This window comes from Clytia hemisphaerica, unplaced genomic scaffold (genome assembly GCF_902728285.1).
Source record: "Clytia hemisphaerica strain Z4C2 unplaced genomic scaffold, Clytia hemisphaerica genome assembly, whole genome shotgun sequence".
In the NCBI taxonomy this organism is placed as follows: Eukaryota; Metazoa; Cnidaria; class Hydrozoa; order Leptothecata; family Clytiidae; genus Clytia; species Clytia hemisphaerica.
Genome location: NW_027103917.1, coordinates 1908803 through 1931531, shown reverse-complemented (window position 1 = coordinate 1931531; position 22729 = coordinate 1908803). Strand labels below are relative to the sequence as shown.

Genomic DNA, 22729 nt, shown 5'->3' with positions numbered 1-22729 from the left:
ACCTCCTGAAATAATAGAACTCTTGGCATGAAATTTTCTGTAAAGTCCTAGTTTTTATTCAGCTTCAAAATAAAAAAAATTTCGACACCTAAAAATATCCACACTTTGAGAATGATGACATTTCTGACAGCAAGGTGTCACCTAAAGGTTATAAAGGGGAAAGGGGTAATTGAAAAAGGGTCAGCCCTTTCGTAAGCAATTTTTAGATGAGAAAAATCCGATCTCCTCAAACTTAAATAATTTTCTATTCCGTCTCTATTAGTCAAAATAAACATAGTCAGATCAACATAAGAATTTTGTCAAATATAAAATCGTATAAAACTTTTTATTTAAGTATATTCATAAAACTAAAATTATTGTAATTTTGGGAAAATTAATAAGAAGGGAAAGGAAAGTGTTATTCAATAATTTTACAATAAATTTAGAAGAAGAATGTATATACAAAAAGCATCAACGAAATATCGAGGATAAAATAATTATATACACGAAAAAGTTAAAGTTGGTTCTTTGTATGATTTCTGCTCCGTGCTTCATAAACAAATTAGTTTTACCGAAACTCTACTTAGAAATAAATTTCTTTCTCGTATAAATCAAAAGCTTTTCAAACCAGACAAATGTGAGAAAAATTGTATCAGAAAGAAATCGAAGAAGAAAAATAATTTATAAGTCGTCTATTCAGCCTTGCTCACTTATGAGGTTTCATCTATCATGTATTCAGTTTGTATTGTAGAGGTCTCAAGCCATCAAAACTTCTGGGAAATTCAGTCGCACCCGTCAGTTCCACTATAAGTCTCTCTATTTTTTTCAGAAATTTGTGGATAATTTTGCCATCCATCATCTTTTCCAAAATATTTTCTAACAAAGACTTTTTATGTTTTCATTTTTGTACTTCTTGTGGGGTAGGCCCGTACCCAGAGGTTGGTCCGTAAACACTCCAAATCCATTGAATGTAGGTTTGAACACTCCTGGGTTCAGGACGAGCCATAGCAACCATATCATCTGTGTCCAACAACTTTGGAATCTTCTTCACTTTACTGAAACATAAACAGGAAAATTCTACTGGACATCTTTTTAAAAAGAAATTCTTTCTAGAAGCCACCAACGGTTTAGTTTGATGCTTGATTACAATTAGGTCTTTTTTCTTGCGTGATAACACGTTTCTTAGTTTCAATTCCTTCTAGATCTGGTATGATGTCTTAATGTCACGATACTTTAAGTCATTTTCAAATTAGTTATCAGTAAAATTACAAGTGCGAATAACTTTTGATGGAGTTATCTATGAGTGGGGCATTATCATAAATTTTTTTTTTAGAAAATAGTTACATAATGAAAAAGCAAAGTTGAAAAAACAACTCATGGGTGGATTTTCAAAAATTTGTCAAATTTAAAATTATATAGCCCAAATTTAAACTCATTGACTTCAACAGACGTCAATAAAGTTGAACAAATTTTTCACAATGTTTGAGTTAAAATCGAATTCCCACTTTTAATTCGTCTTCTTAATCTTATGGGCAGCTAGTTTGAAAACGGCTTCCTTATGTTCTTTGATTAGTTTGTAGATTATCCGTCCGTTAAAGGCCTGTCTTGCTACTTTATGGGCGAATGATACCTTATCCAGATACGGTGAGGCCAAAGGCCAGCAGAACAAAAGCAATGAAATACTAAAAGAATTACACTTACTATCCTGTGTCGAATGCCAAATCAAAATTGTAGCGTTTGTTTTCCGGTTTGAGCTCACTAAAATCAAACTCATCTTTATTGAAAGCGTGAATGAGTGCGCAGAAAGCCATGCCATTATTCCAACTAGAGGAGAAGTTGGTCACTTCCACTGGATAATCTTTGATCATTTCCTGCACCCAATCGAGGACGATGCTTCCGATGGACATCGTTCGACGGGTAACCTTCTTTTTCTCGCGCCTCTTACATGGCCTGAAATGGAATATAGTTATGGAATGTAAAAAAGCTAATCTGAATAAAACGAGCGCAAGTCACTTGTAGCTGTTTAGATTTTTACTTAATCAAATAAACAGCACAAGTGATGGATAACTTACGCAGAAGATCCTCCTTTCTTGGCGCCCCCTTCATTACTCTCTTTACGTGTAGCTGGTGTTTTTTCTTCTTCCTCTTTCTTGGTGCCACCCATGGAGACCTCTCCATTCATCACAGCGTTCAACATTTCTTGTTGCTTTTGTCGCGCTTCCGCCGCCGCCTTCTTTTCTTCCACCTTCTTCTTCTCTGCTTCTGCTGCTTGTCTGAAATACGCCATTCGATCGGCCGCTGATTGGGTACCAGTTGGGTTACCAAAAGAAGGCGTTCCGTTCTGCTTTGGTGGTTCTGGTTTAGGTTGTGGTGGCGGAACAGGGTCAGAGCTCCTGGTGTAAATAGAATAAGGCTAACTATACATTTACCATTAGTCTTCGTTATCCCCCGTCTAGCAACATACAAGCATTCCTTATTTCCAAGCAAAGAATCAAAGATTGATACTATAGAATTTAGGTTTTTTTAACCCTGATAACACCACAACCTTACAAGCATGGGGACGAAAGTGAACTTTGCAAGAGGAGTAGCACATCAAACATTACGTGAACTTACAAATTTGCAAATCTGCCACCACCACCATACGAGGAAACGGGTCGTTTTGTCGTTGATGAAGAATTACTCTAAATGAGAAATAAATTTTAATTGACAATCATAAAAGTGAAGACAACTAGTGCTTACAATTTACAAGACTTATTGAAGATATGAACGAGATTTGAGAACCCTATAAATCATAGATCTCTTACGGTCGTTGAGGCCGTTAAATGTCGATGCTTGGATTCATAACAGACAGAAATTTTTTCACTAAACTTGTTAAATATGTTAGGCGTAGACGCTTGTGAAACTTTACCAAACCGTAGATTAAAAGCCATAAAGGCCATAAATAAACGCGTGTGAAACTTTATCAAACCGTATATTAATCGTCTTATGATGAAAAGACTTACCTCTTCGCTTACAGATCTCAAACCAGTTGCACTATTTGTGCTACCGACCCTGTTTAAACCGGTCAAATTATTCGAATTAACCTGATTCAATCCTGTTAGATTGCTCGTTCCAACTCGATTAAGTCCTGTAACATTGGTAGAGTCCGAGATAGATCTGTTCAGTTTGTTATAAGACACTGAAGGCTCAGGAGGTGTTTGTGTTTTCTTCAGGTTCCTCTCATAAGCAGACATTGACACTGACCGGCTTACTTTGTTTAAACCACTATCCGGATTTTTATTGGGTGTGTATTTATTATAACTGGGTGTCGATGTGCTTGACTTATTTCTCTCCAATTGGTTCATAATGTCTTTAGTGGGAGAGAATTTTCTTGGTACAAAAGCCGTACCAACGTCACTAGACACTTTTGACTCTTGTGGCTCTTGTGAACTGTCTAAATTTTCTTTTATAGCTTGAGAGTTCTTGAAGTTCATGGCAGGTGTCGTGTATTTATTAAATGAGGGTCGGCGTGCGCCTGTACTTTCAACGCTCCCATTCGATTGTGCGTTCGTTGATGTCTCTGATTTCGTTACTGGTGTGTACGGGGCTTTAACAGTGGCGACTCCGGGTGTGTATTTGTTGAAAGATCTGGGTGTGTTTTCAGGTTTGGGCGTATTGTTCTTCTTTGTATAGTCGGTGCCAAATTGAAAAGGAGTGCTCTCTCCAAGCTGTATGAGGTGGTGATGTGCAAAAAAGAAATGTTTTCGATTATATGTGCATATTTATAATACGAAGTGATACAGAGACGTGCTTGGTCATGCATTGTCTCAGAGTTTGTTCTAGAAAATAATGTTCAACATATTATCAAAATCTAGTTTTCATAACATTTCAAAAAGTGTGACACGTGTATATTTTTTGAAAAAAAGCGAAAAAAAATAGTGCAGGGTGGGTTATGCTATCTAAAAATATAAATTATTTCAGTGTATTAGAATGATTAGTGAAACAGAGAGAGAGGTCAATGAGGATGAAGATGTGATATGGTGTTTGAGATTTGGAAATCATTATGTCTCAAAACACCCCTGTGTCACAGACCCGCTGGGACCCCAGCCCCACTAGAAAATTAAGCAAAAATTTCGTCCCGGTGTGAAAATACCCTTAAGAACTTAAGCCCCACTGGGAAATTGACTTTGATTTCATCCCCACTCGAAATTCCATGTTTAAAAATTGCACTTCAAAACCATTCAAATGGATTTTTTAACCTTGGAAAAATAGAATTTCTATCCCCATTAGGATTTCAATAGGAGTATTTGGATAAAAGTTCCACCGGGGCTGTGAGACAGTAGTGTTTCAAATAACGACGGCTAATTAAAAGGCGTGGTTGAATGAATGAATGTTCAAGTGAATATGAATGAATAAATGAATGGATAAAAGGAAGTTTATTTCAATTATGCAACCTCTGGATCTACACAAATGAAAAACGCTGGAGATGACCTAATTTTGCTTGAAGATGGAAATGAAAATTTGTGTTTGTTTGCATGAGTGACATGGAATGAATGAAATGAATGTGTGTATTGAAATGGATGTGAGTAATGATTTCAAAGCAATCAGTGTAGCTCACAACATCCGCAACTTCAACATGTTAGTCACTTGGTTCCAAAGATGGTTAGTCCATTTAACATCAGTATCGCTTAAAAAGATGATAATGTTAGTATTTATTAGTCGCAGAAGAGAAAGTTAAAGCTCTCATACCTGTGGTCCGAATTTGTTTAACGCTTTCCCGATATTATTTGCTGCACCATTTTTATCTTTAGCACCCCAAGTTGCAGTTCTTCTTAATCCTGCTGACCCCGTGTTCTTTGTACCCGTTCCTCCAACGGAAAGAGTGCTCGTCGATTTCCTCTGTTCTGTTGTCGTCTTTGGTTCTTCCTTTTTCTCTTCTTTTGGCGCTTCAACGATGACCGTTTCTGTCGGTTTTGGCGCTTCTTCTTTGTTCGTTTCAGTATTCCCTTGGTCAACACTCATCTCACGTTGCTGTTGTGCGCGTCTAGCTCTGCGTGCGGCCCGATCGGCCGGGTCGCGCGTACGGAGCGTGGGCGTATTATCACCACCATCGTTGATTTTGAGTTTGATTCCATTTGCTTGTGGAGCAGAAGATTCTGTTTTTGATGCATTGTTGTTATCGTCTGTTTGGAAAAGTCGAGATCGTCGTGCAACGCTACTGCTCATGTTGTTGCTGGAAGTAGTGGATGGCTCTGATGAAGTTGTTCGTGGCTTTTCTGTTTCTTGTTCCGAAGTGGTGTCCGCTTTGATTTTGGTTTCTATGGTGATAGGTGTCGGTTTAGATGTATTCAACGTCACACTGATCCTCTTGTTTCCGTTCAAGTCGAGATTTTTCGCGTTTTCTTTCTCGATATTCACTTTCGTATTCGAAACTTCAGGTTCCTTTTTTGTCGTAACAGAAATTGATGTGGTCGTAGTTGTAGGAGCTTCGAAGATTTTACGCCGTAATTCTCGTAGCTCTGTTCGCAGTTGTTTTCTTTCTTCTAAACTTTCTGCGTTCTCTAGCTGAAAAGGAATGGGAAGATTTTTAGTGAGAAACGATTCCCTAGTAATTATAACAACAAAAGAAGGTGGTGTTGGGTTTAATCGTTCAAACTCAAATATCCCTGACCTTATAACTGCTACATATACCCCGTTGAAAACATAATATTTCTGGCCCTCAACCTGTTTATGTATTATAATTGGATCTCCGTAATGAAACCTCAATCACGCTCCAATTCGCATAAAAATTCTCCTCTTTTCCGGATGCCGGTTGTTTTGAAAATAAATCAAAACATCTCCTTGAATGTCTTATTTAAGTTTCAGAACTTTTCTAATGTAAAAGGAACTCCAATTCAATATCAATTTTACGAACGTGATAATATCAAAACATTGAGGAACTTTCTGACAATAAAAATGTCCTTCACACTCTCGTAACAAGCCTGAATCATTTACCGTCTTACGAAGGATCACAAGCTAATCATCTTATAAGCACCGTTAAAGTATAAAAGGCCTCAAACAACAGGCTTAGACGAGATGGGTCATATAAGTATTGACTTAAACATTTTTAAGTTTCTCGCTTCTGAAAATTTGAAAGTTTTCTGCGGTGCATGACATCATAACATTTGTACGTCAAAACTGATTCAAATCATATACGTTTGAATATTGGCTCTGCTACCGTCTGCTACCCGTCGCATATCAAACAAATCTCAAGAAAACAAAACACCCGACAAAGTTCATGTCCAAGTATTATCAAACCCACTGCCAACCTTTTTTCTTCTTTCTGCACTATTAAGTCTGAACAAAATGAAGCAGCCCCCCCCCCCTTTGAAGCTTTGAAAATCAGAATCACTGAAATGCTTCATACACATGTGTAAATTTCAAACAGACCATGAAACAAAGTTTCTCAATGACATTATTTCTTTGACTACATGCTAACTATGAAGAAAATACCTTATTCAAAAGAACTTTATATGTCATCTCTTCCATTTACGGAAGTCTTGTTTGTTGCGTTTGTTGGTAAGAGGAGCTTTTACGTGGGATTTTTTCAACATACTAAGTAAACAAACATACTCCAGTCCCTAAGTTTTGCTGAAACTTTGGACTTGTTTGCGTTGCATTCCTTTCGTTTGTAAAATATCTTAATCCTCATTGCATATTGAGAAATATCAAAATATTCAAAAAATTTTATCGAATGCATATTTTCTGCAATTGCTATTTCAAAAGAGGGCCAGAGTTAGTTGATCAGTTTATTTACAAAAATTTGCAGGATTTTGTCAAATTTTATAAATCGATTATTACTCGCTTCATTTACATATGTTTTGGCTCATAATCCATTGACAGGATCCCCCCTCGCATATTTTTGTTTTTAAACTCAACATTTTAAGTTTAATGTTCAATTACCTGATCTCCTTAATCTGAGACCAAATCAACTTCTTAAAATGTTGAAAATATTAACTTTACTTGCAAGCAAGGCTATAAAGGCATCCTTAATCACACGTTTGGTCCTCTTTTGTTATCGAAGCTTAAACCAAAAGCTATGTTATAATTGGCCATGTATTTGTAAATTTTCTAGTCATCGCTGTAAAAATATTTCATACGCCACGAATCAAAACAATTAAACACAAATTTACCAGAATTAAACCACATAAACTGCCACTAAATAGTCATTCTAAATGCGACTGAAAATACTTTTGCATTAGCTCGCTTCCACAAGGATACCACAACTTCTTTCCCAAAAAGAACAAATACGTATAAAACTCAAAAAGTTTATCAAAATCCAACTAAAAACAGTCGCTAACCACCTTAAAAACATTTTTTGAAATTTGTAAACGAACGCCTGTCAGTCGTTCAAAAGATGACAAATCAAAATACTTTTCGAAATAAATTCTAGGTCTTTTTTTACTAAAAGAATTTGGTTTAAATTTGTCTGGAGATTTTTATCAAAAAGAGGAAGGCCAGGTTTTAAAAGGCCTTTCCAATTGGAGAAAAGGACCTTTCAAATCGCTAGACGGTTTTCTTAATGACCAGGAAGCTTTTCAAGAAGATTTCAAAAATGTGATGATAACATACAATTTAATGTTATGATAGAAAAATATTCTAAAGTTTTGTTTATAATAAAGATGGCGTCCCTGAAGTGCAAAATATTGAAATTCAACGCTTTGATATAATAGTTTAAACCACCAGTGACAAAATTTGTCGATGACCTTCAATACAACAAACTGAAACTTTCAAAAAAATTAAAAAGTCATCAAAATTAAATCAGTTATTATGTGGCCGAAAATGGAAAGGATTGCTCCTGAAAAGGGTTTGAATTAAAAACTAGTAAATAACTGCGAAAGACTACATCCTTTTCACAGCGGTCCAATAAAATGACAAGCCGTGTTGAATATTGAAGGCACGCACTACCAGCTTTCCTGATTAAAATGAGAATAAATTCATTTGAAATTAGATTCATTCTTTCGATAAATCTTTTCGGGCGAACGGTCCCTTCAATGGTCAGATTGAAGAAAAGTTTTAAACGATTCTATTACACTTTCCCAAAAACCTAACAAAAGTTTTCTTCGAAAATATAGGCTCTTTTCAATATTTTCCAACAACGAAATCTTTCTGCTAGTTATCTAATCAAACTAATCAAAAAACTTAAAGCATTGTATCGTCAACCTTTTAGCCCACATAAGTTTTTAAGCCAATAAAAGAAAATATTCCACTTCCGTGCGGTAACTGGCTAAAAGAAGACGATTAAGAAACGTCAATCATAAAGATAAAAACATTACAACACCCAGCTGGCACACAACGTTGTTTTAACGTTCAAATAACGTTATTTGGACGTTATGAATGTCACATGGACGTTGTTTTGACGTTGTGTGCCGTCTGGGCAGAGTTGCTTTCACTTTCTTTTTCAACCCAAAGCCAACAAAGTTTGGGATGTTTTGGCCAAACAACCATGTCCACCATAGCACTTGCCATATCCCTTTAGCGCAGGATCGATGACGAGATTATTTCTCCACCATCAAAATTCTTAACTGGAAAAGCCAATCATCATGTCATATCAAGTGAGCATTCATTTTTCACAGTTGAGAGATTGAGAGTAAATCATTTTTTGATTTTCGATGACCGTGATTTACTAAGGTTTTAAGTGATCTTAAGACGTCCCACAGATGTGTAGCCATTCATTAAGCAAATTGGAAAAAAGACAAAATCTAAGTGCTACGCATTTATGGCAATGGCAATGGCAATGGTAATTCATAAAGTATGTTTTCATAAGGATGGATGGAAAGTGAAACAGAACAATTTTAAATGGAAAGAAGATCAAAGTGAAACAAAAACTGCTTTAGAAAAATTGATGCCAGCAAATTTTCCATACACTGACATACTATTGCAATACAACCAACTCCATCAAAAATATTTTGTTTTGGAACAGTTTGTCATCTATATTGATTGGAATTTGTCAAAAAACAAAATTATTTCAATTTTTGAAAGGTTGTTGGCATGTAATAGCTTCCTCAGAGAAAATATCTCCTTCGTAGAGTGAAATGCACATTGATGTAGAGCTGACATGTCAAGCCAGTTAAAGATGGAGAGCCATGTGTGTGAAAATAGCCGGAAATTTAACGTTACCGCAACTGTAAACATATAGAAACACTTGTTGTTAGGGTGAGATTCTCTATACTGTCAAAATATCGTTTTGTTGTAATACTTTATATGTATGTGTAGGATCACTGAGTCATATTGTGTGAAACTATGCGGTCCTCACAGGCTTTCAACCTCAGGTTTGCTCTTCGTCGTCCACTTCGAAGCCTCCATTTCTTTAAAAATTGAACTCGCCAACAACCCACAAATATCCTAATTATATCATGATCAGAAGCAGCCACCGACCTAAAATTTGCAAATATCTGTTCTGATTTGCCAGCTGGAAGGATTTCCACGAAATTAAGAACAGTTCCTCGTTTTCCAGGCGAGAAATTTTTACTTCAGAACAGTTATATTTTTCCAGCTAGGAGGTAAAAAAACTTTCAGAACAGATACGAAATTACCAGGCGATTGATTTTACGCGAGTTAACTGTTCTTATCTACCAGGGCTGACAAAATCTTATAAGAACAGATCGCTAAATTCCAGCTTGACATTGAAGGACTTTTAAGAACAGAAACTTAATTTCCAGCTAACAGTTCGAACAGATCCACAATTTCCAGATGTTGTGTAGAACAGATGGAGAATTTTCAGCTGCCACTCCAGGCAACCACATTCAGGACTTTTTTTAAATTCCCTCAGAACAGATAGGAAATTCTTAGACACGTTATTTATAAATATAAGATATCAGACTATTTTTTCATAAGAACAGATCATATTTTTCCAGCTGGTCCCAATCTTCAGTAGAACAGATCATATTTTTCCAGCTGGTCCCAATCTTCAGTAGAACAGACCATATTTTTCCAGCTGGTCCCAATCTTCAGTAGAACAGACCACTTTTTTCCAGCAGACTTTTTTCTTTAGTTCGGTAAGAACAGACCGCCATATCCAGCTGGAACGTGCCTTCAGAACAGATATTTTGAAGTCCTCCTTCGGTGGATGCTTTCGCATGATGATAATGATAATTCCTAATGATACATTTAAAAGTTATTCCAAATAAAATAGGCAATTTTTTTTCCGAGTGCCAATCCTAAATGCGTAATAAAATTAAATGTTGACCCTTTTCATGCTTATTTGCCAAGGCCAGAGCGACCAGCTTCTGAAGACCCATCTTTGGTAAACCTTGTTTACAAACATTCGATAATTAGAGATTGGCCTTTATTAACATTTTACGCAATTTTGATGAAAGAAAAGTCTCTTCAAACTGAGCAGGCCTTAATCCCGAGTTAATGAGTTTACAAATTAAGAGATTTTGAATGCAAATTAATTGAACTGAAAAGAAACAAAGGTCATCAGCAACGGATTAAACTCTTAATAACATGACGGGATCTCATCAACTTTAAAAAGACCGTAAGTGAATCAAGTTATTGGTCCATTTAATTTGAAAAGTGATTGTCATCGAAAAAACAATAGAAATATTTAACCACAACAATCGTATGCTATATACGTGTCTTGAAACATATTCCTTTTATAGCTAAAACATTCTCATTGGACATTTTCACCCCAGGAAATCTAGCCAGTTTATGTCCCAAGAAAATGTGTAAAAACAAAAGCAAAATTTCCCCAGAACCTAACAAGGCTACCAAAAGTATTCCAAAATTTGAAACGCTTTTGCACTTTATGAAGAATACCATACTGTAAATTCTAAAAATAATATCACAATGACCAGTGACGACTCCTTGAAATCCCAAAAATCCTCGAGAAGTCATAAAAAAAACAGCACCGAACTGCTTCATACAGTTTTAATGAGCGAATCGACTGATGGAATCCGTTAATTTGTAGTTTCCTAATCATCAACTGGAGAAAACCATAAAAACTCGCAAAATATCAACATAAAAATTTTATATTTTCTACTTAACAAATGAGGCACGAATCTTAGTAAAACAAGCTGAGAAAATTTGATGATCGATTCTTGACCATTTATTGAATGTTTATATGTCTGTTGAGGTCCTACTGACATTGATGTCTTTCTTTTAAAGATTGAAATTGGTCATCATATCACGGATTCAAAAGTTTGGACGTAGTGATACTCTCACCACAAGCCAACACCTCCGATCGACTAAGAAAGATTAATTGCATCTTGGTTGTAACCGTCAAACAGTTTTAAATTGATGAAAATCTTAAAACTAGTTGAAACAGGGGTGTTCAAGAGATTAGCAACTTGAACGGGGGGGGGGGTTGTACTTTTACGGTGTGAAGGGATTGGCCCTTTTTGAGTACGGTATTACGGGATTTGACGAAAAAAGAGACGGGAAAACGGTATTTTAAAATCAGACGGTGACGGTATTTAGGTACATTTTTTCCCTGTACAAGCCGATGTGGTGTTATAACTTTTTCAATTTTCGGGATTCCGGGATTCAGCAAAAATTTTGACGGGAAAACGGTATTTCGAACCCCTACAACCCCCCCCCCTTGAACCATTTCAGGCAGTCTCCCATTCCTACTCCTTTCGGCTACTCTATATTTCATCATCGCTAAAATCTGTCAAATCCCTTGTCAAATCAAGCACCATAGAATGATAAATCACATCAAAAGAAAGGAGATGGTTAAATTTTAACAACGTCAGCAATATATAGGAGTTTTTGGCTCTGCTATGTCCAAAAATATCTTTCCCATCTCTAATATATAATTTTCAAAAATCTCTGATGATTTTGACAAACGCCCTAAAATACAAACTTGTCTTAGTTTCAAATAGAGGTTTTCTTCAATATTTTGAATCGTGTCATCCGATCAAATCAAACTTCAAATCTGTACTTCTTACTTTTCTTGTCTACGTTCCGTTTGTTTGTTGTGAAAGGGAGGGAGAGATTTAAAAGGGTAATAGCAATGAAGACCGCAATGATTAAAATCTCGTTAATTTTAATGAAGTTTGTGATCATGATATATTTTCAATTCCATTAAACTACAATAAATCCTCTTTTCGACATATACCTGGATGTGCGCGTTGAAATTCTTCATTTTGACAAAAAAAAGTATCTACGCAAACGCTTAAGAAGCCAATGCCCTGTTGACCCTGTCCCCTCAAATCTAGAATTTCATTATATTGTTTTAATCTTGCCTTTGATGAAATCTGGGCGTTGCTAAGGGATATAGTTAATTCAAATTCGAATCAATCTTACTGAGTGTATGATAAGAATTAATCTCTCTGACAAACTGACAAATAAATAGTATAACTGCCCTACTATGATTTAGCGAGGAAAGACCTACACAACGAAGCGTCACCCAAACTAGGTCAAAGTAGACGATTTAAACTGCTATCTTATATTGACCCTTCGAAGCAGGATATGAGCCTAATTCTTCACTGTAATTCTTACTCCTAAAACCAGATTCAAACCATTCCAGTGAAAGGTTGAAATTTAACGAGAGGGAGAAAAAACTTCTTGAATAACGTCAAGCCACATACTGAAGCAAGAAAATAACAAACAGCCAGAAAATAAAGTTCCATTGCAAAGCCTGCTCATAAAAGCCAACAGCGAACTAACAGCGTTTCTTTTCAACCTTATTTGCTCGAGCAAAAATGTTATACATTCATTATTCTAGCTTGTAGGAGGGCATTTTATGCCTATATTATTTTAAAAGTTTCTTTTTTTCTTTTTTTTATGGTATGCTGACCGTTGGAGATTTGTGGAAATTTCCTGATTGACACAGTTTGTTGAGGAAGTAGCATGCTTAATTCAGAAAAGTCACGCCGAATAATCTTACCAATGATGTTTAACTTTTTATTATACCTTGGCATGATTTGTAGGGACTCGATCTTTGTTTAGAGCAATATTATCTCATTCCAGCTGTTTTCTTGTTGTTCAAGGAGTAACTTTGATTGCTACACCCCTGTGTCAGAGACACCTGTATTGCAAAACAATAGCTCAAAATATCACCCAGTGAGAAATAAAACCCCGAAATTTCATTCCCTTAGAGAAAATCCACTGAGTCTCATTTCCAGTGAGAATAAAACTTTAGTGGTTTAAGTGAACATTTGTCCTGTAAACATTAGAAACCCAACGGCAATTAGTTCCTTCATCTCCATCTGTCAATGAGACAGGGGTGTTTTGTGGGTGAGGGGTATCAAAGCCGCGACAAAGATAATGCAAAGGAGCACCCCCAGCTTTAGTTTATTTAAGCTTGTATGCTAGACATCATTGTCAGATGATAACATAATTGAAAAAGTCAAGAAAATTAACGAGTCTTTTGGTCACCAGAAAGTGAGAGCATCTAGCTAAGTATGTTTTCCGTTTAATAGACATTGATTGTTCAAAACGCCTTAGCCTTTACCACGCCGAGGCCGTAAATTTACGTTCTAATATATAGCTAAGGCCGTAAATATACGTTTTTCATGGGGTGTTAAGAAAAGCCGCCCTACCGCCTTAAAGACGCCTTTAAATCCCGGGAAATGTCTTATAGGACGGAGAGAAAATGTAAACAAACTATTTTCAATAGTTTGAAACCACCTACTTTCGATTTTAACTGTCAAAACAAACTGGAAAATCAGGCGAAATATTCTTTTGGAAATTATGAGCTCATTGACTGCTGTAACTAACTTTTTATGTTTATTTAGTGGAAAATGGTTTGTTTTATTGGTTGGAAATGTTATGTATTGCTTGTTTGTAGTTTAGTCAGTGTTTGAGGTAAGTTTCTGCCTCCTTATTCTTTAGTAAGACGGTACATTAAGGGTGAGGACTGGAGGCTTGTCGGCCGTCATCGACCGTCACCGAAACCCAAGTTAAGGCTTCTGATAAGGCTGCAAAGAGTTTCAAAGTGTATATACTATGTTATTTCTATTGCTTTCGTGCTGGTTGATGATAGGAAAGTCATTTTTAGCTGTTTTTAGTGATATTTCCCATAAAAATTACCTCAAGGGGCCTCTGTCTTACGTGCCTCTGATTTACGTGGAAATTTTCTCGAAAACCAAGGTTTTCTAAAAATGAATTCTGCCTTTTCTAGTAAAGGTATGATTGTGATTTTTTGGCTAGCAGTTGTTGTTATAATGGTGGAAACAATGAGCCAGAAAATTATGTTATCGCAAATGTTCTCCCCACTTTTTTTTTAACCGGAACTTAAAATTTTGAAAAATATGACAAATTGCGTTTTGAATTTTTTTCAACTCTAAGGCAGAAGACTACTGTGTCACCATTAATAGAGGAAAATCCTTTATTTTAACATTTTTAGAAAGCAGGATAGTTGGGCTTTCCAGAATAGGCTTATTTATCGGTTTAGTAGATCAAAAGTTATGACGGAAAGCGTAAAACTGTCATTTTTCCCAAAAAGACAAGGCGTGCACGGGGTGAAGTTCCCAAAGAGAAGGCGTGGTAAAGGTTAGGCATATTTTTGTTTTATTTATAGATCGTCTAAATTGAAAATAAACTAGCAGGTAGTCTTTTATTAAGGTCAAAACATAAATTAAATGCGTTCATCAATTATAATTCGAATCTTTAGATTTCGCTTAGATAGTGAAGGGGGGGGGTTGTACTTTTACGGTGTGACGGGATTGGCCCTTTTTTAGTACGGTATTACGGGATTTTACGAAAAAAAAAGACGGGAAAACGGGATTTTAAAATCAGACGGTGACGGTATTTGGCCTATTTTTTGTCATTATGCCGGTATTTGAACCTGCGCAAACCGGTGTGACGGTGTTATTATTTTTTTCAATTTTCGGAATTCTGGGATTCAGCAAAAATTTTGACGGGAAAACGGTATTTCAAACCCCCCCCCCCAGTGAAGTCTTGGTTATAAAAATCTTTTGTCATAAAACAAAAACACCAACTACTTCAATAAATTCCAACCCTGCAGAATGTTGACTTAATACATCATCTTTATGTTTAGAAACCATGGATCAAGAAAGATACCCCATTAAAAGCTTTGTTGCTGTTTGCCCAAATTATCACAGAGTAAACAACATATAAAGACGACAATAGTTAGTTGCTTAGTGTAAATATAACCCTACATTATCCCTCACCCCAAAATGCTGTGTCGAAATTTAGAATATAGAATAGGGGACAATTGCCAATCATTAGGGAAATATCGGTTATTAAGTTTAGTCAGGAGACAAAAATTCCTTTCAAGTTTTATAAAGTGGCAATCGATTTCTCGTAGCAAATAGTAGAGCAAGCATGCGTGAATGGCATGGTTATGAATTCGAATCTCGACGGATACGATATCTTTACCCCTACACTTTCAAAAAGTCGTACCTTGTAAGTGAGAAGGAGGTGTATTGTAGTTAGACTCTCTAATAATGGTCTGTCATTATTTGAATCGTAAAAAGTTAAACATACCATGACTTTGATTTCTTTTTCACGTTTTTCCATTTCTTCCAGGGTCGTCATTTTGCTTACTCTTTTATCTGAAAAATACAAAACAAAGCAAAAGTTCAATATATTACACTAGCCATAACTTTCATTATGGTACCACCGCAGCAAAACGAACACATAGAGTTCAATTTGCGTTCAAAAGGAATGATCTTAGCCCTACAGTATTTTTTGTTAAGAGTGACCTCTCATCTGTCAAGGGAGTGATTTACAGTCTACTTAGAGTGACATCCGTGCCTTGTCTTACACGTTTTTTATAAGAACAATTTCATAAGAATACGAGGCTGAAATTTGGCCAAAACCTAAGAACAAATTAAGAAGAATCTGAGCCTCAGATTTCAAAAATTACTGAGAAGTACATGTTTCCATTTTAATTAATATTGACATTTAAGGCTGAAAAACTCATATAAATTTAAAAGCAGCCCAGCCAGAATCATATAAGAATGCTACCGTTAAGCGGAACTAAAATACTGAAAAACGCGCGCAAAATTATGAGATGTTTGCCCAACTTCCTTATGCGTGAAGTTATGAATGCCATCCTCAGAAGCTTTAGGCTTCCTCCGGTGGCAATAACAATCCCTACAAAAGGTTATTAATCTGAGACGATAGAGCACCCCTATTCTCTTGTAGGCTTGAGAATCTTGCTCTTCTCTTTTTATTAACTCTCTCTATTCTTCCCCGAACAATCTTATTCTTGAGTGCATGGTAGTCATGCCAGACACCAATATCCAATCGAATAGTGGTTGAATGTCGTTCTAGAAATATCAATTCTCTTTGCAATTTAAAAGCATCAAACTATCCTGTATATATATACACAAACAAGCAAACTGAATGTTTTGAAATATATTTTTATGCAAATAATATGCGTTAAGTTCGCATTACTAAACCCTGAACAAATGATGCAGGGAGTATACAGCACACACAACACTTCATCCGAACTTTCATCAAAGCTTAGCCTACAAGCACACTAAATGAACAGTCTTTAATCAAATTAGGAAAAACAACAATCAAGTGATGGGTATCGCTGGAGAAAAAGAGAAAATCGACTGCAATCTTTCTATGGAACCATTACAGCGTAAAAGCCTTTAACCCTCTCTTTTTTTGTTTTGTAAATACAAGAAAAATGCTTGACAAATTGGCTCAAAGAATCGATATAAGCGATTACTCTATTAATCTTTCCATTTCTCGCATCAAGAAAATTATGTATCCTATAGTTGAAAAAGGCTAAAAATTCAATTTGCGTCGCCCATGGTGATGGGAGGCCCGGAAAACCCGAGTTACAAAAACTCGAGTTACAAAAACCCGAGTTACAAAAACCCGAGTTACGACGAATGTGACGTCACAAGTCTCAAATTATGACGTCATAAGTGGGCTTTTTAACTCGAAAAAGTTTTTTACTGTTGTTTTGTAACTCGAAATATTTTTTTTAAACTTTGTTTTAGAGTTACGTAACTCGAAAATAAATTTTAAATTTCATTTTTCGAGTTACGTAACTTGAAATTGTAGTACATTATTTGAACTTTCGAGTTATCTTCAGGTGAAACCAAGTGGGCCAAAGATTCTAGAATTCATATTATTAATAAATATACACCATTTCTTTCGAGAAGATTCAATAGATCCGATTAGAATAGAAACTGGAAATTATAGAAACAGCGTCAAAAGATCTAATTTACAAAACAATAAGAGAAAGAGCAGACGTCATAAACAAGATTTTGAACAATCAGAAAAATCTTAACGATTACAATTCATTATATCATTTTTGTACATTGTGCAATCGAAAATCTTTTCAAAGAAATATGTGTTGTGTTTTTATAAGATTTAGCTGAGCCTTAAAATCTTCTTAAAATGTTCCTTTTTCACTATTAGCATTAAGGCGAGACCACATTAATTTGTTGTTCTACGGGCGCGACCGACCCAGCATTTTCTGCAAACAAGAAAATAATAATATTGGATTTCCTGTGCCACAAATTTCTAATAATAATCATTTAAAAAAATTACACTTAAAAAAAGTTGAAAATAATCTAGAATCATGAACTCTATGCACGAAAGATTTTATTACAAACTCCATCAAAGATAAATGATGAATTTTCGACCAAGATTATTTGAAAATATTACTTAAAGCCTAATTACCTTCCTTGATTAATGAAAATGTTATTTTTATTTTACCGGCCGATCGACTCATATTTTGCTAACGATCTGCCCGTAGAACAACAAATTAAATTGGTCTCGCCTAAGTGAGTATTTTCTGCAAATTTTTGAGTCCATAAGGCCTTAAAATGTCGAGAAATGTTTCTTAACTTATGGTTACTATTTTAGCCCTCGAAACCTTCTGTTCTCGTATGGTTTGTTCTAAAAAAATGTGTGAAAAACCTAAAGAAACTACAAGTTCTACCGAAGTTTTTAGTTTTTAGCGAAATGACAATGAATTTGAATTTAACAAAGATAGATTGTGGAATAAAAAATGTATTTCGAGTAATCGAATCTTTTAGATTTTAGTCTACTTCACCATAGCTGTCCGTATATAAGCTACGACTTCACCCAACAAAACCTTCAGAAATTCCTATCAAAATAGAAGATTGTTTACTGTCCCCTTTCATTTTTATTCCCTTCCTTCTCTTCTTTTAGTTTTATTATAGATCAAAAACCCCATTCGTAAACTAAAAGAAAAAAAGCGCTTTCTAGAATTTTTGGCCAACTTGGTTGCGCTTCAACATAACTCGAAATATTTTTTTAAAATTTTGTTTTAGAGTTACGTAACTCGAAAAATTAAATTTAAAATTTATTTTCGAGTTACGTAACTCTAAAACAAAATTTAAAAAAAATATTTCGAGTTACAAAACAACAGTAAAAAACTTTTTCGAGTTAAGAAGTTCCCTTATGACGTCATAATTTGAGACTTATGACGTCACATTCGTCGTAACTCGGGTTTTTGTAACTCGGGTTTTTGTAACTCGAGTTTTTGTAACTCGGGTTTTCCGGGCCTCTGGTGATGGTATTCGTTTAAAGGGAAATCAAAATGGTGGAATGAATGGCGATTATGAGTTAATTGTCTGCTTCGGTGGACTCATGTTGCCCTTAATTAAAAAGCTCCCTTGTTACTCAGTGCTTTAATTAAACATTGCTCCATTATTAATGCTGCTGCTCATAATGCTTAAATGCTCGTCCCTGGAAAAGTAGACGAGGAACATTATCCGGGGCCATATTCTTTTTCACATTTACTCTATCAAATGACATTTAGAAGGAACATATTAAACTTTCAACAGCAAATATGTGAGTTTAGATTATCCAATTTTTAATTAAAAGTTGTTCATGTTTTTCGATTAATGTCAAAAGCTTTGTAACAAGATCTGTTCGTTTGTGCATTCCGCTACAAATGGTTTGAAGGAAAGATGAGGACAGCAAAATGCTTAATCTCAATTACCAACTTAACCTCACCGAAACAGCTGGTCCAAGACCATGAGTTTATAACCCCTTATAACCCCTCTCCACTTAGGGAAAAACAGTCTCTTTCAGGTAAAAGCAGTAGAAAAATCCCTTTTCTATGAGATGTCACCCTACATTTCTAGAAGTTTGCCTGTGAGAGGTACTGTTCTTGGAAGCCAAGCATTCTGCACAAAATTGTTTGTGATGATCAAAGCACATAAAAAGAAGTAAAACATTCGTCTGTATGAGCGAGAGAAGTTTTGAAGGGAATTTCTCATAATCAGAAAACAGTTCTACAAGAATAGGATAAAAGAGGATGCACAACATGGAGATATAAAGAACAATGAAAAGCAATGCGTACCGACAGGTAAGTTATTCTTCAAAGAATCTCTTCCATTCAAACTTGCGATGGGTCGAATCGACACTTTTGATGACGTCGTTGTTTTGTTGTTTTTTTGTCCGACAAACAGTTGACTTTTGCGGAGATTAGTGGACGACTCGCAAGATATTGAAAGCGGCATTCTGAGTATTCAAAAGCAGAATATCCCAAAGAAATTTCTTCTGAATTACCAAACTACAGTCGTCGTAAGAACGTTCCTTGAAGTAATCTTTCTCGTCAGCCAGCTCCCTCAAATGCCAGATATGTTTCCCTCGTCACAAAGACATGAATTTTTGTCGAAATGTTATGCAAAGATGACAGACATCATGACCTGATCCTTTTTGTGATCAGAAAATTAAGAAGGGTAGATTATTTGATCGAAAAGATTTCTTTTTTTTTTTTACTTTCCATATATTTGTTTGTATTTCATTTCATCAATCTTGAAAACGAGAACCTCTGCGGAGAAGAGTAATCAATTCTACATCAATGCAATATCAGGTAATCTGAGCACTCTTTCGTAGAGATTTTGGACAATAAATCGGAGGTCCTTCGGGAAAAGGCGACCAATATCCTGTTAGAAAGTATCAACATTGTCTGATGACGTCATACAAAATGAAAACTGACTTTTACCCTTGGAGCTACCATGAGATAGCTTGTATCACACAACTAGCTACTTATGCTAACGGTTTGAATGTTCTATGTGTCTATTCTTCAGGACTATAAAGATATGGAAAAGAGCTAGAACTAAAAAAGCAGCTGATGTCACCGACGATATAATGATCTCTGGAAGTGATAAATATGTAATGTTATGAAGGAAGGAGGAAGTGGTGCTATTGGTCACAAGATACACGCAAGAAAATGCTGTTGGAAAGTTCAATGGACATATTTTTGCTTCACTAACCACAATCGCAAAACATCGGAAGTAAGAATTCGATAAACAGTTTTTGACACTGGTCATATTTTGCTCTCTTAGAGATGTCCCTGGAAATTTCCATGGAAGTGTTTTAAAGAATCTAAACCTCAATTTTGTCAGCCACGAAGATGGGGCAAAGACATTACGTAATGACAAAATACAGTCTAATCCACATCGATTACAATCTACTCTTTATGACTAGTTGACGTGAACTTCAGATTTCTGCCACAGATAAACCTGAAATGTTTGACATTTTTGCCACACAATATGTCGAAGGAAAGGCACATCGTGAAATTCTGTTCGGTGTAGAAGGTAGGTAATGTAAGGAGAACAGCACTGTCAGTATTCTACAGACATCCTTTGACAAGATCCGCATATGTGGGACGTAACATTGTATGTGTTCAGAAAATGCTACCGATTTGATTCACGTAATAAAAGAAAAGTCGTATTTGCTTCTATTCCGCAATATATTCTGCTTTTAAACAAGAATGCTTAGATCAAATTACGACAGAAGAATTCGAACCTATTACGTCACCAGTATATTACTGCTCTTTCTATTTTTGAAAAAGATTTCATGGCAAGTCCTTCCGAAAAATTCAGTGAATGCCCCTTCCACTGAAAGAATTGACCAAAATATCGTCCAAAGTGAGAAATTATACTCCAATTTTAGTCCCCACTGAAATAATCAAATAAATAATCCTCTTTGCAAAATATTTTGCTATTTTTTCCACTCCACTGAATTTTTTGACTTTAGAACAAAGGAATTGAAATCCCCAGGCATTAAAAACAAGGAAATATCAATCCCCATCCCTGTTTTCCGTCCGTTATTTTTACCCCACTGGCAGAAGAAGTCCTACCAAGTCTATGAGAGGGGAAGTTTCAAGATTAAACAAATCTTGAAACTTGGAGGACTGCAACAATAAGTAAGAAGTATGGATATCATTAATTTCTATTTAAACGATCGACTGTCGCCAGTTTAACAAGATCAGCTTATTCTCTTATCATTAAATGTTTGGAAATGTGAGCTTTTTTGACCAGTCACACGTCTGAGAGAGCACTTATCACAAATTCCAATAAATTTTGCTGGCTACTGAAAATGTAGACAAATGGAGAAGCTTAAAAAAACTATTCACAGGTTCTTATGACTTTGACTTAAATTCAGACAACCCTTCAGGTCCGGCGGAAGTGGAGAGACTGTGGAGACTTTTCACTTTTGGGCAAATTATATTTTTTCCTCAAATTCCTCAATTTTCCACACTTTTACGGTTGTTCTACCGAGCCTTCAATGCTAACCCTATGATAATAAGGACAATACAGCTAAACATTGACCGATAGCCAATCCAAAACACACATTGTGACAAACACAAAGTAGATTTAACATGACTAAACTTACATATCCTCAGCCTTAAATATTCTCATCCATTACTGGCCATTTTGTAAAAAGTAAATTGAAGTAGAAGCTTTTAAAATTCATTATATCACCAATGTTGACTTATGATGTCAACCGTAAATCGGATTTAGAAACGCTTAAAAGAATACCATCAAAATAGAATGCCATCTTGTAAAATTAAAACAGGTCAATTGATTGCGATCAAGTCAATCAAGCCAATCAAGCCAAAAGTCTAACCATGCACGGGAATATGCAGATATTCTAACCGTATATTTTCCAGTCAGGGGTTTTTACAAAAATGTTATAGGTAAGGACTAAGCTAGATATTTTAAACTTATTTATGTACCCCCTTAAAATCCTGGAAATTACACAGATCCTATGTGATAATACTTCCCACAGACTCACTGAAACCCCTTCCCACTGGGACTCCTTCTCACTGGAAAATATCGTCCCCAGTGGAAAAATATTCTACAATTTTAGTCCCCAATGAAAATAATCAAATAAAGCAAATTTTGGCTGCAAATCATAATGATATTTTCCAAACCCCACTGAATTTTCTGACTTGAAAACAAAAGAATTGAAATCTCCATCCATAGAAAATATGTGAATATCAATCCCTTTTGAGTTTCAGTCCATCATTTTTATCCACACTGGATGAAAAAATCCACGAGTCTGTGAGAAGGGGGTGTTAACACTGAGAAAAATCTCGTGAAATCAGCTCAGTCTAAAGATTTATGACTAACAAGATGATCTAATGATTTAAAAATCCGTTCCCCATTTCTTGGGCTTTCTCATGCCAATGGAACAATACCGAATCTGAGAAGAAGAGGGTCAAGGGTTTATGATCCTGCTGTCTTGTTCTTCCCTCTTTATACACAAGAAAGATAACAAGAGATAAGACCACAATTAGTCATACTTCGTGATAAAAAAATGCTCACTCTTACCTGCTCCAAAGAATCGAAGAAACAACTTCTTAAAGGTCAATTTTATTCGATTGTAAATTCCATGGAGAAAGATTTTCAAACCTCACATCACAACAGTATTTGTGAACTCGATATGGAAAAAAAGATTTCCCGAACACAAAATCAATGTCCAACACAATGTCACAAGCACTTGTAGAAAGATTTTCTGTTTATTTGCTAAGGAAATAAAAATACATTTCTTAAGTAATATCTTTATTGATTTTGATAGGATGACT

The 22729-nt window shown here is 35.5% G+C and overlaps 1 protein-coding gene across 3 annotated transcripts; it reads right to left on the bottom strand.

The window, feature by feature from the left end:
- Positions 1 to 226: 226 nt before the first annotated feature.
- Positions 227 to 22729, bottom strand: LOC136809422 (smoothelin-like protein 1). Of its 3 annotated transcripts, none has more exons than XM_067065952.1 (8): positions 22476 to 22729; positions 15394 to 15461; positions 4708 to 5523; positions 2982 to 3686; positions 2593 to 2660; positions 2052 to 2372; positions 1681 to 1929; positions 227 to 1034 (listed from the first exon to the last, which is right to left on the bottom strand). In XM_067065952.1, the coding sequence occupies exons 2-8, from the start codon at positions 15442 to 15444 to the stop codon at positions 878 to 880; spliced, it is 2367 nt and encodes a 788-aa protein (XP_066922053.1). In that variant the 5' UTR covers positions 15445 to 15461; positions 22476 to 22729; the 3' UTR covers positions 227 to 877. The 3 variants fall into 3 exon arrangements, with proteins under 3 accessions (XP_066922053.1, XP_066922052.1, XP_066922054.1); XM_067065951.1 differs by lacking the exon at positions 22476 to 22729 and adding an exon at positions 19211 to 19618; XM_067065953.1 differs by lacking the exons at positions 2982 to 3686; positions 22476 to 22729 and adding an exon at positions 19211 to 19483.

Coding starts and splice junctions, on each gene's coding strand:
- LOC136809422 (XM_067065951.1), bottom strand. CDS start 19,370: ATGCCGCTTTCAATATCTTGCGAGTCGTCCACTAATCTCCGCAAAAGT. Junction 2,373..2,592: donor GGTGGCAGATTTGCAAATTT/GTAAGTTCACGT, acceptor TATTTACACCAG/GAGCTCTGACCCTGTTCCGC. Junction 1,035..1,680: donor TTGGCATTCGACACAGGATA/GTAAGTGTAATT, acceptor TTTATGTTTCAG/TAAAGTGAAGAAGATTCCAA.